Here is a 15,549-nt window from a genome sequence, read left to right on the forward strand (position 1 = left end):
GGGGGGGGGGGGGGGGCGCGAGGATGGGGAAGAGAGCGGCAGCGGCTCAGGAGGCTCTCCGGCCGAGGGCGGACCCCCGTGTGCGGCCCGGAAAGGGTCCCGCTCCCCCAGCGCGCGGCCCGGACGCTCTCCCCGCGGGGTCCGGCGGCGCCGCTTCCATCCAGCGAGGCGCGTTCGGGCGGAGTCCGCTCCTCCTCCGTTCCGGCCCGTGCCCCCCGGAGCCGGCTCTCCCGGGCACCGCGGCCCTCCGCCCCGATTTCAACGGGGCTCGCTGTCTGGCGGTCCCGGTTTGATTTTATTTATTTCCCTCTTGGCAGCTAAAGCCGGGCAACAGCTGCCGGGAGGTTGAGCTGCAAATCCTTCTCTTCGACCGGGGGCTGGGGACGGGGGAGGGCTCGGAGACGAGAGCACACGCCTGTCCTTGCTCCCTTCCTGTCTCTCTCTCTCTCTCTCTCTCTCCCCGAAGGCCGTCAGAGGCGGCGGAATCCGTCGAGTCCACGGGAAGCCGAGGGGAGATTCGGCCCCCTGGAAGCCATGCTCCACCAACGGACGAGATGGGGACGGGGAGTCGATCCCGGTCGACGACGCTCTGAAAGGCCGCCGCAGGTCAAAGCGGGGCCTTCCTTCCCTTCCGGGATCTCGGTCTGCTCGTGGGGTCTCCCGCCTCACCTCCTCCTCCTCCTCCTCCTCCTCGGCTCTCCAGGACGCAGGGTGAGCCCGAGCCGCCGAGCCCGCCGGCCTGCCGGAAGCAAAGATGTGCGTTAGAGGCGTTCGGTGGGGACCCTTCCCGGAGAAACGACGCCGAGCTCTTCCGGGAAGGGCTCTGGGCTTTCGGAGGGAAGACGACTCCTCTTTCTGGCTTCGGTGGGTGGAAGCGGGAAGGGGGCTGCCTCGAGGGGAAGGGGCAGGAGAAGAACCCGGCCCGGCTCGTTCCCTTCTACCTAAGAGAGCGGGGACAGAAACTGTCTTCACCGCCTGTGCTCGCCCGCCGCCGACCCCGGACCCGAACCCATCCCATCCCATTCGGACTACGGAAGCGCTCCCCCGGCGCACCGAAACCTGATCGCGTCTCCTCCGAACCATCCACCGATCGGTCAGTCGGCGGCATCAGGCCTCCTCCGGTTAATCTCCCCCCCGCCCCGCTGACCACCTCCCCACCCCGCTGCCACTTCAGCTCCCCTAGTCCCCCGGGCCCTGGGGCGCACACGCCTCCCCGACTCGAGGCTTCACAGGGCACACGCTGTCCTACTCTCTCGCTTCCTCCTACCTCTCATTCAATTTGGCGTCTGTCTCCGGGGCGAGGCCGGAAGCTCCCTGAGAACTACGGAACTGCCCCGGGGCGCTTCGTACGGTGCTCTGCCCAATGCCGGCACTCACCGAGTGCCGGGGCTCCACCGAGCGAGGCTAGCGACGGGGCCCCCGATGTACCGGGGGGGAGGGTTCCGAGACAGGGCAGAGGTTATCGTGGCTTCTCAAGTACCTCACGGCCCCAACCGCTCTCTCCCGCCGCCGTCGCCGGGCGGCCGACCTCGGAGAGCCGAGCGGCCTCCGATCGGCTCCGGGGTGCCGTCGGGCCTCCCCGGCGAAAGTCCGCGGCGGAGAGGCGCTCGGCCCTCTTCGCTCCGGCTCCCGCCCCGACCGCCTCTTCTGGCGACGGTCCTTTAAGGAGCCAACCGGGTCCCTCCTACTCAAGCGCGGTTCCCAGCGGCAATTACCGCTCTCGGCTAATAACACCGCCGCTCTGGATTTTATAGGGGGCTTTTCATCTGGAGATCTCAAAGCACTTTTCTCATTACCCGGTGACGCACACCCTCTCACCGCCCCTCCGCGGGAAGGCACGCCGGGTAAGCCTGAAACTCAGAGATCGGCCCGAGGCGACGGACTGAGTCACCGCGGGAGCTCGGCGGCTCGGGACCTAGAAGTCCGGACCCCACCTGCCTCCGCAAGCCCGTTCTTCCTCTCCCGCACCCACCGCTCTCTCTGCCCCTCCGAGAGATGAGGGGCACTTAGAAGTCAAATTCCTCGTGAGATTTTCCACATCCGACGACCCAGACGGTCTCTCCCCCCGACCCGGTCTCTCCCCCCGACCCCGGGATCTCCCGGGCCGTTATCCCGACTCCCCCGCCGCCGAGCAGGGGAGGGAGAGCGGGAGGCTGGAAAGGAGGACTCCGGCTATAATCCCTTCTGCTTCTGGAGGTGCCGAGCCCCTCCCCGCCGGGACTCTCCACCTTTTTCTTCTTTTTATTAAAATCGGAGGCTCGAAAAGCCAGATAGGTCTCTCGCCGCGCGCCGGGAGGCCGGCACATCTGCGGGAAAGACGGTCTCTAGGGTCGTTTGGAATGTGTTTGTATTTTACTACGTAAAGGTTCGAGGCTGAAGCTTTACCACCTCCTGCCCTTGCCGGAACGAGATGCATTGTCTCGCCGCCCATCCCCCTCGACCCCCCCGGTCTTCCAGGAGAAGCTCTGCCGATTCCAGATTTAGAAAAGAATCAGTGCCGACCGACTTCTGCCCTTTTCCTCCTCCCCCCCCCCCCCCCCAACCCCGACCCCCGACCCCCACCCACCCCGAAACGGAGGAAGTCTTTTAGGGACCAGAAGCAAACGTCACTCTCCGCTGAAGCAGGAGCGACCACCGAGACTCTCTCCCGGCAACCCTAAAGGTTAAGGAAGAAAGAAGGGCAAACTCTCCGGATTCGATCGAGGAGCGTAAATTAGGGACGAGGCGATCTGCCGGAGAGGAGGTGGGTTAGGAACCTTTACTATGGGAAGCAATCTGAGGACGCCAGCGGGCAAACGGGCAGGACGATTCGGGCACGCGGAAAAGAAGCGGTAACGGTCGGGAACGTTTTCGGGCCGGGCGCCGAGAGGGCAGGATAGAATCTGGGAAGATACCGGGAACGGGTGGGGAAGCACCAGGTCCAGTCGGGCGGGAAGAGAGACGGGAAGGGCGTGTGGGTGTCGGAGCCGGTGATCTAGGCTGACACCAATTCGGGCCACGGATACGAACGCCCGCCCAGTAAACAGACGAGGGAAACGGAGGCAACCGCGACACCTCGGAGGGTGGGCTCGCGCCGGGACGGCATTTTGACCCGGCAGGCGGGTCGAAGACACGCGTCCGACAGACCCGTTAACGGGCATAACAGGCACAGAGACCCGGCATCGGAGCAGGGAAGGGCAGCCGGGCCTCAGCAGAGAGAGCCCAGGCCGGGGAGTCAAAAGACCCGGTGACGGCGCCCCCTCCTCTGGGTTCGAATCCTGCTTTGCCGCTTGCTGGCCGAGCGGCCCCGGGCAGGCCGCCTGCCTGCTCCGGACCTCGGTTTCCCTCACCCGTAAAATGGGGAGTCGATCCCCGTTCTCCGCGGCGTGGCTCAGTGGAAAGAGCCCGGGCTGGGGAGTCAGAGGTCGTGGGTTCGAATCCCGGCCCTGCCACTTGGCAGCTGGGTGACTGTGGGCGAGTCACTTCACTTCTCTGGGCCTCGGTGCCCTCGTCTGGAAAATGGGGATTAACCCTGAGCCTCACGTGGGACAACCTGACGACCCCGTATCTATCCCAGCGCTTAGAACAGTGCTCTGCGTGTAATAAGTGCTTAACAAATACCAACATCATTATTATTATTATTTGGAGCGTGAGCCCTGGGAGGTACCGGGACCGCGTCCGACCTGACGAACCTGTTCCTACCCCGGCGTCTAGAAAGGTGTTAGGCGCCGAGCGAGCGAGCACTTAACGCCTTCAAGAATAATAATACCGGCCTTCGCTAAAGAGGGGCCTGTGGGAGGGAGAGCCAAGAGCCAACTGTCCATTCCAAGCGCTTAGCAGAGCAGCAGCGGGGCTCAGTGGAAAGAGCCCGGGCTGGGGAGTCAGAGGTCATGGGTTCGAATCCCCGCTCTGCCCCTTGTCAGCTGGGTGACTGTCTCTATCTGTCGCCGATTTGTCCATTCCAAGCGCTTAGTACAGTGCTCTGCACATAGTAAGCGTTTACTAACTAAATACTATTGAATGAATGAATGCCTGTGGGCAAGTCACTTCCCTTCTCTGGGCCTCAGTTCCCTTATCTGTAAAAGGGGGATGAAGCCTGTGAGCCCTATGTGGGACCACATGTTGAATGCATCTCCCCCAGGGCTTAGAAGAGTGCTCTGCACAGAGTAAGCGCTCACTAAATACTACTGAATGAATGAATGACTGTGGGCAAGCCATTTCCCTTCTCTGGGCCTCAGTGACCTCATCTGTAAAAGGGGGATGAAGCCTGTGAGCCCTATGTGGGACCACATGATGAATGCATCTCCCCCAGGGCTTAGAAGAGTGCTCTGCACAGAGTAAGCGCTCACTAAATACTACTGAATGAATGAATGACTGTGGGCAAGCCACTTCCCTTCTCTGGGCCTCAGTGACCTCATCTGTAAAAGGGGGATGAAGCCTGTGAGCCTCACGGGGGACAACCTGATGACCCTGTATCTCCCCCAGGGCTTAAAACAGTGCTCTGCACACAGTAAGCGCTTAACAAATACCAACATTATTATTATTATCACCCTGTACCTACCCCAGCGCTTAGAACAGTGCTCTGCACACAGTAAGCGCTTACGCAAATACCAACATTATTATTATCATCACTTCTCAGGGCCTCAGTTCCCTCCTCTGTAAAATGGGGGTGAAGCCTGTGAGCCTCAAGTGGCACCACCTCATTCCCCTGTATCTGCCCCAGGGCTTAGCACAGTGCTCGGCACACAGTAAGAGCTGAACAAATACCAACATTATTATTACCACTTCTCTGGGCCTCAGTTCCCTCCTCTGTAAAACGGGGGTGAAGCCTGGGAGCCTCACGGGGGACCACCCGATGACCCTGCATCTGCCCCAGCGTTTAGTACAGTGCCCTGCACAGAGCGAGCGCTGCCCGACCACCACCACGCCTATGTCTGCCGGTGGTCCGCACCTAGTAAAGGCTGAAGACGAGGTCCCGAAGGGAGGCAGAGGGAGAAGCGTCCTGACGGCCGGGGTGGGGATTGGGGGAGGGGATTGGGGGAGGGGATTGGGGGGTGTCCCCCCCGTCCCCCCCCGCCGGTCCTCGGCCCGGCTCCGGGTTCCAATCCCGCCGCTCCCCTCTGGGCCTCGGTGACCCGAGGGGTCAAAGGGGGAGGGGGGGTCCCCCCCGCCCCCCCGGCGGGCGCAGCGCTTAGGACAGGGTGTGGGCAGGCGGAGGGGGGGAGGGGCGCGGCCTCCCCTCAGGCCCGGCGGCGGCGGCGGCGGCGGCGGCGGCGGCGGGTCCCGTCCCTCCCTCCCTCCCCCCCCCCCCCCCCCGGCTGAGGACTTCCGGTTCCGCCGGCCCCGGAGGCCCCCCCGCCTCACCGTGGTGGCCGCGCGGTGGCCGTCCGCTGCGGTCCGGGCCGGTCCCCGCTGTGTGCGGGCTGGTCGGCGGCGCGCGGCCCCCGCACGGCCGGCGCGCTCCCGGGGGGGGCGGGGGGCGGGGCCCGTTGGGCCGAGGGCCGGGGCGCGAGCGCTGCGGCGCCGCTCATTGGCCGCCCGGACCGGCGCGGCCGCGCGCCGCCTCCGCGGGGACGCGCACGCCTCCCATTGGCCGCGCGGGGCGGCGCGCGCGCGCCGGGCTCCTCGGGGGAGGGGGCGCGGGAGGGACTACTCGGAGAGCGGGGGGGGCTTTTGCCCCTCACCCGCGCCCCGCGCCTCTCGTTCGTCATCCTTCTCCTCCTCGACTGCGCAGCACGACGAATCGAAACGATCGGGAGCCTTCCCTCCCCTCCCCAATAGTCGGCGGAGGGGGGAAACCCCCTCCTAAAGGCCGGGCTCCCCCTCGGGCGGCGATGGTACGGCCCAGCCTCGGACGGACAGGTGCGGGGACCAATCAGGGGAGGCTCCGCCCTCTTCCGCTTTAGACGCCGCCCGCCTATTGGCCGCCTCTTCAGCCACCCCCGATTAAAAAAGGAAGGGAGGGGGGGGGGGTCTCTTTTTTTTTCCGTTTCTCTCTTCGGACAAAACTTTATTTAAATTGTCGGTGACAGGAGGCGGAGTGACGGGAGGGGGGCACTGTTGGTGTCTATTACGCTCCCTCCCCCAACCTGAGGCACTGAGCGCCCACGTCGCCCCCTTTATAATAATAATTCCTCCAATAGTATTTATTGAGCGCTTACTATGTGCAGAGCACTGGAATAATAATAATAACAATCATGGCAGTTGTTAAGCGCTTACTATGTGCAAAGCACTGTTCTAAGCGCTGGGGGATACAAGCAAATCAGGTTGTGCCACGTGGGGCTCACGGTTTTTATCCCCATTTGACAGATGAGGGAACTGAGGCCCAGTGAAGTGACTGGCCTACAGTCACCCAGCTGACAAGCAGTGGAGCTGCATTCGAACCCCTGACCTGTGACTCCCAAGCCCGGGCTCTTTCCACTGAGCCACGCTAAGCGCTTGTCCTAATACTAACGGTGGTATTTGTCCCCAGCGCTCAGAACAGTGCTTGGCACAGAGTAAGCGTTTAACCAACACCATTATGATCATTATTATGAAGCCCTTACTATGTGCCAAGCGTTGTTCTAAGCGCAGGGGGAGGTGCGAGGCCATCAGGCGGTCCCACGCGGGGCTCACGGGCTTCATCCCCATTTTAGAGATGAGGGAACTGAGGCCCAGAGAAAGTCGGGCAAGTCAATAATAATAACGATGGAATTTGTGAAGCACTTACTATGTGCCGAGCACTGTTCTAATTGCTGGGGGAGATACGCGGTCATCAGGTGGTCCCATGTGGGGCTCACGGTCTTCACCCCCATTTTACAGATGAGGGAACTGAGGCCCAGAGAAGTTTGGGAAAGTCACTTAATAATAATAATGATGATATTTGCTAAGCACTTACTGTGTGCCAAGCACTGCTCTAGGCGCTGGGGGAGATACGAGGTCGTCAGGTGGTCCCACATGGGGCTCACACTCTTCATTCCCCTCTCCTTTTAATAATAATAATAATGATGATGATGAACAGTGCTGGGCACATAGTAAGCACTTAAACACCATAATAATGATATTTGTTAAGCACTTCCTATGTGCCAAGTATTGCTCTAAACACTGGGGGAGATGCAAGGACAACAGGTGTTCCCACGTGGGGCTCACGGTTTTCATCCCCATTTTAGAGATGAGGGAACTGAGGCCCAGATAAGTTGGGGCAAGTCAATAATAATGGTATTTGTGAAGCGCTTACTGTGTGCCAAACACTGCCCTAAGCGCTGGGGGAGATACAAGGTCATCAGGTGGTCCCACGTGGGGCTCACGGCCTTCATCCCCATTTTACAGATGAGGGAACTGAGGCCCAGAGAAGTGAAGTGACTTGCCCCGAGTATGACTGAATGGCCGAGCGAATGAATGAAATGATGAAATGATGTTGGTATTTGTTAAGCGCTTACTATGTGCCGAGCACTGTTCTAAGCGCTGGGGTAGACACAGGGGAATCAGGTTGTCCCACGTGGGGCTCACAGTCTTCATCCCCATTTTACAGATGAGGGAACTGAGGCCCAGAGAAGGTAAGTGACTTGCCCACAGTCACACAGCTGACATGAATGAATGGGTTGGGTGACTCGTGATATGGCCGCGAACAAGGCTGAATTTATGCCCGGGCTTTCAGGGTCTCGGGCTCAGCGGCCCCGGGCCCCCCGTGAGCATCACCCGAGACCCCTCCCCTGCGGACCGAGCCCCCCACAATAGGACCGAAGGACCGGGGCCCCGGCCGTACGCCCTCCCCGCTCCGGCTCCCCGCCACCTCTGACCCCGGGCGGCCCGAGGTCACCGACACGAGGAGCGGTGCCAGCTCTCCTGGCACCTCTTCTGCAGCTAATTCCATATTGGCCAGAAGTGAAAGGAGCGAACCAGGAGACCGTCCGTGAGTCGCCCCCGTAGCCTCGCTCCGCCAAGCCACGTCTGATCCCTGATGTGGTGGACGCTGCCTCCGTCTGCATCCCGAGCCTTCCCTAAAGTCCGTGAGAAGGCCCGGTGGGTGGCCTGTCTTGGAGGTCGCATTCATGCAGCATTCATTCATTCGTGTCTATGTGCAGAACACTGGACTAAGCGCTTCGAATGCACAATTCGGCATCAGATAGAGACAATCCCTGCCCGGTGACGGGCTCACGGTCCAAACGGGGGGGGGGGCTCCGCTGGATCCTCTCTCCTCCTTCCAGAATTAGGCGGTTCATTTTAGAGCCGGGCTCGGCAACCTCCAGCTGGAGAGCCGTGACCGACCCTTCTCGGCCCCAGACGCGGGTCTCCAGCCTGGGGAGGGGCGGGGGGCCGAGCCAGATCGTTAAAACCACCGACATCTCGCGACCAACGGGGGTTCAGATTGTACGGCCGGCTCTTCGGGTACCCACCGCTCCCAGGGTCCGCTTTTATCGCGGCCCTTCCCCGCACCAAGGCCGCCAACTCCCCACCCGGGGAACCTCCGGCGAGACGGGGGCGGAGGGGATCCGGTGCCGGCTCTGCCGCCGCTCAGCCGCTGCACCGTCCTGGAAAGACGTCGGAAAAGGTCTTCACGTAAGAAAGGAGACGGGTAATTATATCGTAATATAATACCTTGTACTTATCTGGCATCCTCTCTGCCTATAACTCGAAGCATCCTCCTCCATCCGTAGCAGAGCGTTGTAAAAATCCGCGAGACGTCTTTAAAGCCCTGGGTTCATGAAAGAGAGCTAGAGAGAAGGTATTATTAGGGATAAATACAGGGTATTACTATTATTATTTGGGTAGGACATCCTATTTGCAAAGTGCCTTAGAGTAATTTCAGTGTCTTAAAATGGGAGAAATCTGGGTCAGTTGCAGGACGTGACTGTACGGCTCTCTGCCGAGGGATTTTCTGGAGCTCTGTTCCGGGTATCCGACTCCCACTGGGAAGTTCTCTCCACTGGACCGAGCTGCTTCTGCCTTCTCCCCGCGAGGGTTGGGAGAGAAGAGCGTTCAGGCCGTCTGTGGTCGAAGGGGCGGGGGAGCCGCGCTGCCCTGTAATTTACCTATTTCTATTAACGTCTCTCTCCCCCACCCTCTAGACTGTAAGGCCGTTGCGGGCAGGGAACGTGTCTGTTTACGCGTGGCTTTGCGGCAAGGGTACGGGCTTGGGAGTCAGAGGTCGTGGGTTCTAATCCCCGCTCTGCCACTTATCAGCAGGGCCTGAAGTCACTTCACTTCTCTGGGCCTCGGTTGCCTCATCTGTAAAATGGGGATTAAGATTGTGCATGGGACAATCTCATTACCTCATATCTACCTCAGCACTTAGAACGGCGCTTAGCACATCTAAGCGCTTAAGAAATACCATTATGATTATTACTGTACTCTCGTTCATTCAATCGTATTTATTGAGCACTTACTGTGTGCAGAGCACTGGACTGAGCGCTTGGAATGGACAGTTCGGCAACAATCCCTGCCCAACGACGGGCTCACAGTCTCCCAAGCGCTTAGTCCAGTGCTCTGCACACAGAGAGCGCTCAATAAATACGACTGACTGACTGAACAGCGTTACGCCTCCCTCACTGGTTATTACAGGGGAGGAAACCTTCTCCTAGTAAGACCCTCTGGCCAGACAAGGAAAAAGGGCCATCCTGGAATGGAATTTTATGGAGTGTCAGTGTGGGAATTTCCCCTCCGCCTCCCCGCCCTCCAACCAACCTCAGCCTTGAGACTTCAGGGCCCAGCGCTCGCTCGGAGGAATCAACTGTCCACTGCCGTTCCCATCATTTATCTCATTCAATCATATTTATTGAGCACTTACTATGTACAGAGCACTGTACTAAGCGGTCGGGAGACTGTGAGCCCGTTGTTGGGCAGGGATTGAGCACTAAGTTGTGAGCTCTCTGAGGGCCGGGATCGTGGAGACCGACTTCCATACCTAGATGTGCCCGCTCTACTATCGGACCGCTTCCTCACCCGCACGTTCGGCTTTCCGTTTTCTTCTCCCTTCTCTAGGGAATTAATTTGTGTTGGCACCCTGCCCCCCCCCCCCCGCCCCCCAGCCCTGCTAGATCGAAAACTTGAAAGCGGGGATAGTGGCTTGTAATTCAACTGTACTCTCCCGAGCGCTTAGTACGTGCCGCGCAGGCAGTAGGTGCTCAGTAAATACCACTGACGGATCGTACTGTTCTCTCCCGGTGACTCTTGTCGATTCTTCCTCCATCGCCTTTTAGACCGGGAGCTCCTTGTGGGTCAAGGGGTTGTTTCTCAATGATAGTACGGTGTTTGGCACAACGGGCTGAATGAGAATAATCCTAAAAACACACGTCATCTGTTTTTCGGGCTTCTTGGTAAAGAACTCGGAGAAGGGCGGCAGGGATCCCTCAAGTGGGTGACTGCTCAAGAAACGCACGTTCTCTCTGTGAGCTCTCCTGGCCAGACGGCCTCTCCCGGAGCAATCAAATCGGACCTTTCTGACTTCCTGCCGAAATCAAAATTCAAATGCCAGGAGGGGTGAGAGGTGAAGGGTCGACCAGTCAAGACAGGTGGTGAGGCAGAATTGCAGAATAAGAGATTTTTTTTCCTTGAAACTTTGTAGATTTTGAAAACGAGGGTTGGGGGGCAGGGAGAGCTAGCACCACCTCCTTTGGGAGACCTCTCAGAAAAGCTGGAATGGCCAGCAGATTCCCATTCCCATCACCCACCCAACATCAGGGCAGGGTCCGGAGAACAAGCGACGACGTGGCCGACGGATCCGACTCGACCTATCTTCGGGGCCCTGGCCCAAAGCGGAGAACCAGGCGGGTTACGCAGGCGCCTCTGGCCTTTTACCGGTCCCCAGCGCGAGCCCCCAAAGCACGGGGGTGGCCTCTGGTTTCCAATCTCAGACCTCCCATTTTTTTTTAAAAAAAAACCACTCAGCCCCTACGCTGTATTCTGGGCACCTGAAAAAATATTTATTTAAAAGTACAAAAAAAAAAGTCTTTAAAACTTGGAATTCAGTTGAAGGGGCTCCTGCCAGTCCCGGCTCAAACCAAGGAGCGGGAAGAGCAGGAGAGAGAGAAAAAGAACCGGTCCCTTACTTAGAAGCAAACCCAAAAAAGGGGCGCCTACTCTCTGTGACCGTTCATTCCAAGCGGCCCCCCAGGAACCCACAGCCGTGCCAGGGTCTCCCGCCTGCACTGTGAGCCCCAGGGCCCTCCCCCTCCCCAGTGGAAAGAGGGATATGGAGTGAGGGGAGCCCCGGGCCCTTTGGGGAGAGCTGGAGACCCCCTCTCCCCGCTCCCGACCCCGAATCCCCTGCCTCCGTTTCCCACCCACCTCTCCACAGTTCTCGCACCGATCGTCTCCCACGGAAGTTTCCTTTACTCCGGGTTAGGTCCAGAACAATCTGCAGGGGGAGGGGAGGGGGCGGAGGAATCTACTTGAGATCCATGAAGCGGATGTCCATGATGAGCAGAAAGTTCTTAGGCAGAGGGCGGGGGGCCGGGGAGAGAACGGTGAAGACCTGGTGCTCCAGGTCCACGCTGGTGACCACGATGAAGCCGGCCACGCTGGTCTCGGAGATGTTCTCCTCGGTGCCCTCGGCGGTGCTGACGCTCAGCAGGTGGTGCACCATGTCCCGGCCCGGGGTGACCGGCACCAGCTTCAGCTGATTGTCCTCCTGGGACATGCCCAGCGGAAGGCAAGAATCGGGGATGGTGGGGGCCCCCACTTTGTAGATCTTGACATCCGAGAACTTGACGTTGAAGGCGTGGGGATAGAAGCAGCCCCGGAACCCGTAGAAATACTCCCGGATGCGCTCGTCCCGGCACTCCCGCCGGAAGTCCTTGGACCGCTCCACCACCCCGCCCGACTTGGGGAGCAGCACGGTGCGCACGAAGTGAGGCAGGTCACGCTTCAGCTCGTTGTACAACCGCTCCTGGTCCAACACCACCACTACGTCCACCTCGAAGGCCGAGGCCGCGTGCACCAGGGCCTGGTAGCCCGAACCCTTGACCCAGCCGCACGTGTTGATGACGCAGCCGCTCACGGACGCTCGCCGATTCACCTCGCACCGCTGGTTGAAGACGTCCGCCAGCCGGGATGTGATCTGCAGAGGGGGACGAGGCGGGTGAGGGCGGCCCCCGGGGAGAACCTCGCCCCGAGCCCAGCTCCGGCCCCGGCGCTTTCGGACCCCAGCCCCGCCTGGAGGTTTACGGGGCAGTGAGCTGGCCGGGGCCCGCGCGCTAAGATCCCGCCCGCATTTCGCTGGAACTCTCCGCGCCCCCCGGATAACCGTGACGCAGAGTCCCGCAATCCCTGGACCAAACAGGGTTGGGGTCGGGGCGGGGGGAGTGCACGGAGATGATAATAATAATAACGGTATTTGTTAAGCTCTCACTCCGTGGCAAGAGCTGTTCTAAGCACTGGGGTAGATACAAGGTGATCAGGTGGTCCCACGTGGGGCTCACGGTCTTCATCCCCATTTTACAGACGAGGGAACTGAGGCCCAGAGAAGTGAAGGGGCGGGCCCCAGGTCACCCGGCTGACCGGCGGCGGAGCCGGGACTGGAACCCTCGACCTCTGACTCCCAAGCCCGGGCTCTTGCCACTGAGCCACGCTGAAGGGGAAGGAAGAGGGGGATAGGGCGGGTCCCGCCGAACCCAGCCAGTCCCGCCCGGGGACTCCCAGTCAAACCAACTTCGAAGGTCGACCCGTCCGTCCCGAACCGGAGACCGACGGCGACTCGTTCTCCACGGCCGGCTCGCGCGCCGACTCCCCGCCCACCCTAAGGCGTCCCCCGCCCCCTCACCTTGTTGTAGAGCTTGATGTTGGTCCCGGGGGTGGTGGAGCCAAAGTGGTAGACCAGCGGGGCCTGGATGGAGAAACCTTCCTCTACGTCGGCCGGCCGCTCGATGTAGAGCGCGCCCATGGTGCCGGGGATGGAGACGGAGCCCTGGCCCACGTCCAGCTCGACGTACGTGGGCCGCCGGCCCAGGCGCACGGCGTAGTTGAGCAGCAGCCGGCAGACGGTGGACTTGCCCACGTCGGTGGGGCCCACCACCATGACCCTCGGCCCCCGCTCTTCCTCGCGCTCCGCCTGCCGCCGCATCTGCTCCAGGGCCGTGTGAGTGTTGAGGTAGAGCAGCATGGGGGTGTCCTTGGAGACGTAGGCCACCTCGGTGCGGCCGCTGAGCTGCAGCGAGCAGCCGTGCCAGGTGAAGACGGCCACTTTGGCGCCCGCGTCGAACGTGAATTTCTTGTTGCGGGTCAGCTCCGTGCCGAAGATCTCCGCCATGCCGGCCAACAGCTCCAGCTGGGCCGACTGAGAGGCCTCCACCTCGAAGCGCAACTCCGTCTCCCGCTCCAGCTCGAATTTGGCCAGTGGCTTCTTCTCGTCGCTCGCCTCTTCCGCCATCTTTTCCGGCACGCGGGGTACCCCGGCCCTGGGCGCGGAAAGACGATAATTAATAATAATAAATACGGTACTTGTTAAGCGCTTACTCTGTGCAGAGCACTGTTCTAAGCGCTGGGGTAGATATAGGATAATCAGATTGTCCCACGTGGGGCTCACATGTTCTAATCCCCATTTCTGTAACTGAGGCACAGAGATGTGAAGTGACCTGCCCAAAGTCACACAGCAGACGAGTGGCGGAGCCGGGATTAGAATCCACGCCCTCTGACTCCCAAGCCCGGGCTCTTTCCACTAAGCCACGCTGCTTCTCTAATAATACCCATTTTGGCATTCGTGAAGTGCTTACCACATGCCAGGCACTGTACTAAGCGCTGGAAGAAACAGTCACAGATGGACAAGTTGAAACTCGTCCCATTAGGTTGTAAAATCCACCCACCGGATTGTAAACTCCTCCCACGAGAGTGGAAATGATAATAATAATCATGATGGTGCTTGTTAAGCGTTTGTTATGTGCCAAGCACTGTTCTATGCACTGAGGTAGATAAAAGGCAATCAGGCCGGACACAGTCCTTGTCCCTCATGGGGCTCACGGTCTTGGTCCCCATTTTACCGATGAGGTAACTGGGGCACAGAGAAGTGAAGTGAAATGCCCAACGTCACACAGCAGCCATGGGGCGGAGCCGGGATTAGAACCCATGACCTCTGACTCCCAGGCCCGGGCTCTTTTCACAAGGCCAGGCTGCTTTGCAGATCATTATGATATTTGTCAATAATAATAATGATGATGGTATTTGTTAAGCGCTCCCTATATGCCAAGCACTGTTCTAAGCGCTGGGGCAGATACAAGGTAATCAGGTTGTCCCACGTGGGGCTCACAGCACAGGCTTGGAAGCCAGAGGTTGTGGGTTCTAATCTCGGCTGCACCACTTGTCAGCTTTGTGACTTTGGGAGAGTCACTTCACTTCTCTGGGCCCTCAGTTCCCTCATCTGTCAAACGGGGATGAAGCCTGGGAGCCCCATGTGGGACAATCTGATCACCTTGTATCCCTCCCCCAGCGCTTAGAACAGTGCTTTGCACATAGTAAGCGCTTAAAAAATGCCATTATTATTATTACCACCTCTCTGGGCCTCAGTGACCTCATCTGTAAAATGGGGGATGAAGACGGTGAGCCCCATGGGGGGCCACCTGCTCACCTTGTATCCCTCCAGCGCTTAGAACAGTGCTTTGCACATAGTAAGCGCTTAAAAAATGCCATTATTATTACTTCTCTGGGCCTCAGTGACCTCATCTGTCAAATGGGGATGAAGACCGGGGGCTCCCCGTGGGACCACCTGATCACCCCGTATCCCCCCAGCGCTTAGAACAGTGCTTTGCACACAGTAAGCGCTTAACAAATACCATTATTATTATTATTACCTCTCTGGGCCTCAGTGACCTCATCTGTAAAATGGGGGGTGCAGACGGTGAGCCCCATGGGGGGTCACCTGCTCACCCTGTATCCCCCCCCAGCGCTTAGAACAGTGCTTTGCACACAGTAAGCGCTTAACAAATACCAACATGATGATTATTATTACCTCTCTGGGCCTCAGTGACCTCATCTGTCAAATGGGGATGAAGACCGGGCGCCCCACGTGGGACCCCCTGCTCACCCCGTATCCCCCCAGCGCTTACAACAGTGCTTCGCACACAGTAAGCGCGTAACAATACCGACATTATCATTATTACCTCTCTGGGCCTCAGTGACCTCATCTGTCAAATGGGGGGGGGGGGTGCAGACGGTGAGCCCACGGGGGGGGGGGGGGCACCTGCTCACCTTGTATCCCCCCCAGCGCTTCGCACAGCGCTTCACAAATAGCATCATCATCATTATTAATACTACTACTAAGGAAGACCGTGGCTGCTATTATTATAATAATCATGATTAGGATGGCGATGCGGGGCTCACAGTAAGCGCAGAAACCAAAGGCGGCCGGCCTGGCGTTTGACCTCTGACCTTCTGGGGGCGCGCGCGCGCGCGGGGAGAGCGCCGTCCGCGCGCCTCGTTCGGGGACCGGCCGGACGGACGGACGGCCGGACAGCCGGATGAATCGTTTCCCTCAGTGCCGCCGCCGGGCCCTCGGGCCCCCGCCCCCCCCCGTCCCCGGGCCGCCGACAATGTCCGCCGGCGGGCTGCCAGGCGTGGCGACTCCGGGCCGGTCCTTTCCTCCCCTCCCCTTCCCTTTCCCTT

The 15,549-nt window shown here is 59.7% G+C and overlaps 1 protein-coding gene across 3 annotated transcripts; it reads right to left on the reverse strand.

Moving 5' to 3' along the window:
- Positions 1-10,854: 10,854 nt before the first annotated feature.
- Positions 10,855-15,549, reverse strand: CLP1 (cleavage factor polyribonucleotide kinase subunit 1). 3 transcript variants are annotated; one of them, XM_029061814.2, is made up of 3 exons: positions 15,316-15,549; positions 12,719-13,352; positions 10,855-12,016 (listed from the first exon to the last, which is right to left on the reverse strand). In XM_029061814.2, the coding sequence occupies exons 2-3, from the start codon at positions 13,322-13,324 to the stop codon at positions 11,345-11,347; spliced, it is 1,278 nt and encodes a 425-aa protein (XP_028917647.1). In that variant the 5' UTR covers positions 13,325-13,352; positions 15,316-15,549; the 3' UTR covers positions 10,855-11,344. The 3 variants fall into 3 exon arrangements, with proteins under 3 accessions (XP_028917647.1, XP_028917646.1, XP_028917648.1); XM_029061813.2 differs by having other exon boundaries at positions 15,268-15,355; XM_029061815.2 differs by lacking the exon at positions 15,316-15,549 and adding an exon at positions 15,048-15,075.

This window comes from Ornithorhynchus anatinus, chromosome 3 (genome assembly GCF_004115215.2).
Source record: "Ornithorhynchus anatinus isolate Pmale09 chromosome 3, mOrnAna1.pri.v4, whole genome shotgun sequence".
NCBI classification, from domain to species: domain Eukaryota; kingdom Metazoa; phylum Chordata; class Mammalia; order Monotremata; family Ornithorhynchidae; genus Ornithorhynchus; species Ornithorhynchus anatinus.

What these genes read in the sequence shown, in the direction of transcription:
- CLP1 (XM_029061814.2), bottom strand. Translation starts at nt 13,324, where the DNA reads ATGGCGGAAGAGGCGAGCGACGAGAAGAAGCCACTGGCCAAATTCGAG. An exon ending in ACATCAAGCTCTACAACAAG is followed by an intron (nt 12,017 to 12,718) that starts GTGAGGGGGCGG and finishes CCCCCTCTGCAG; the next exon opens with ATCACATCCCGGCTGGCGGA.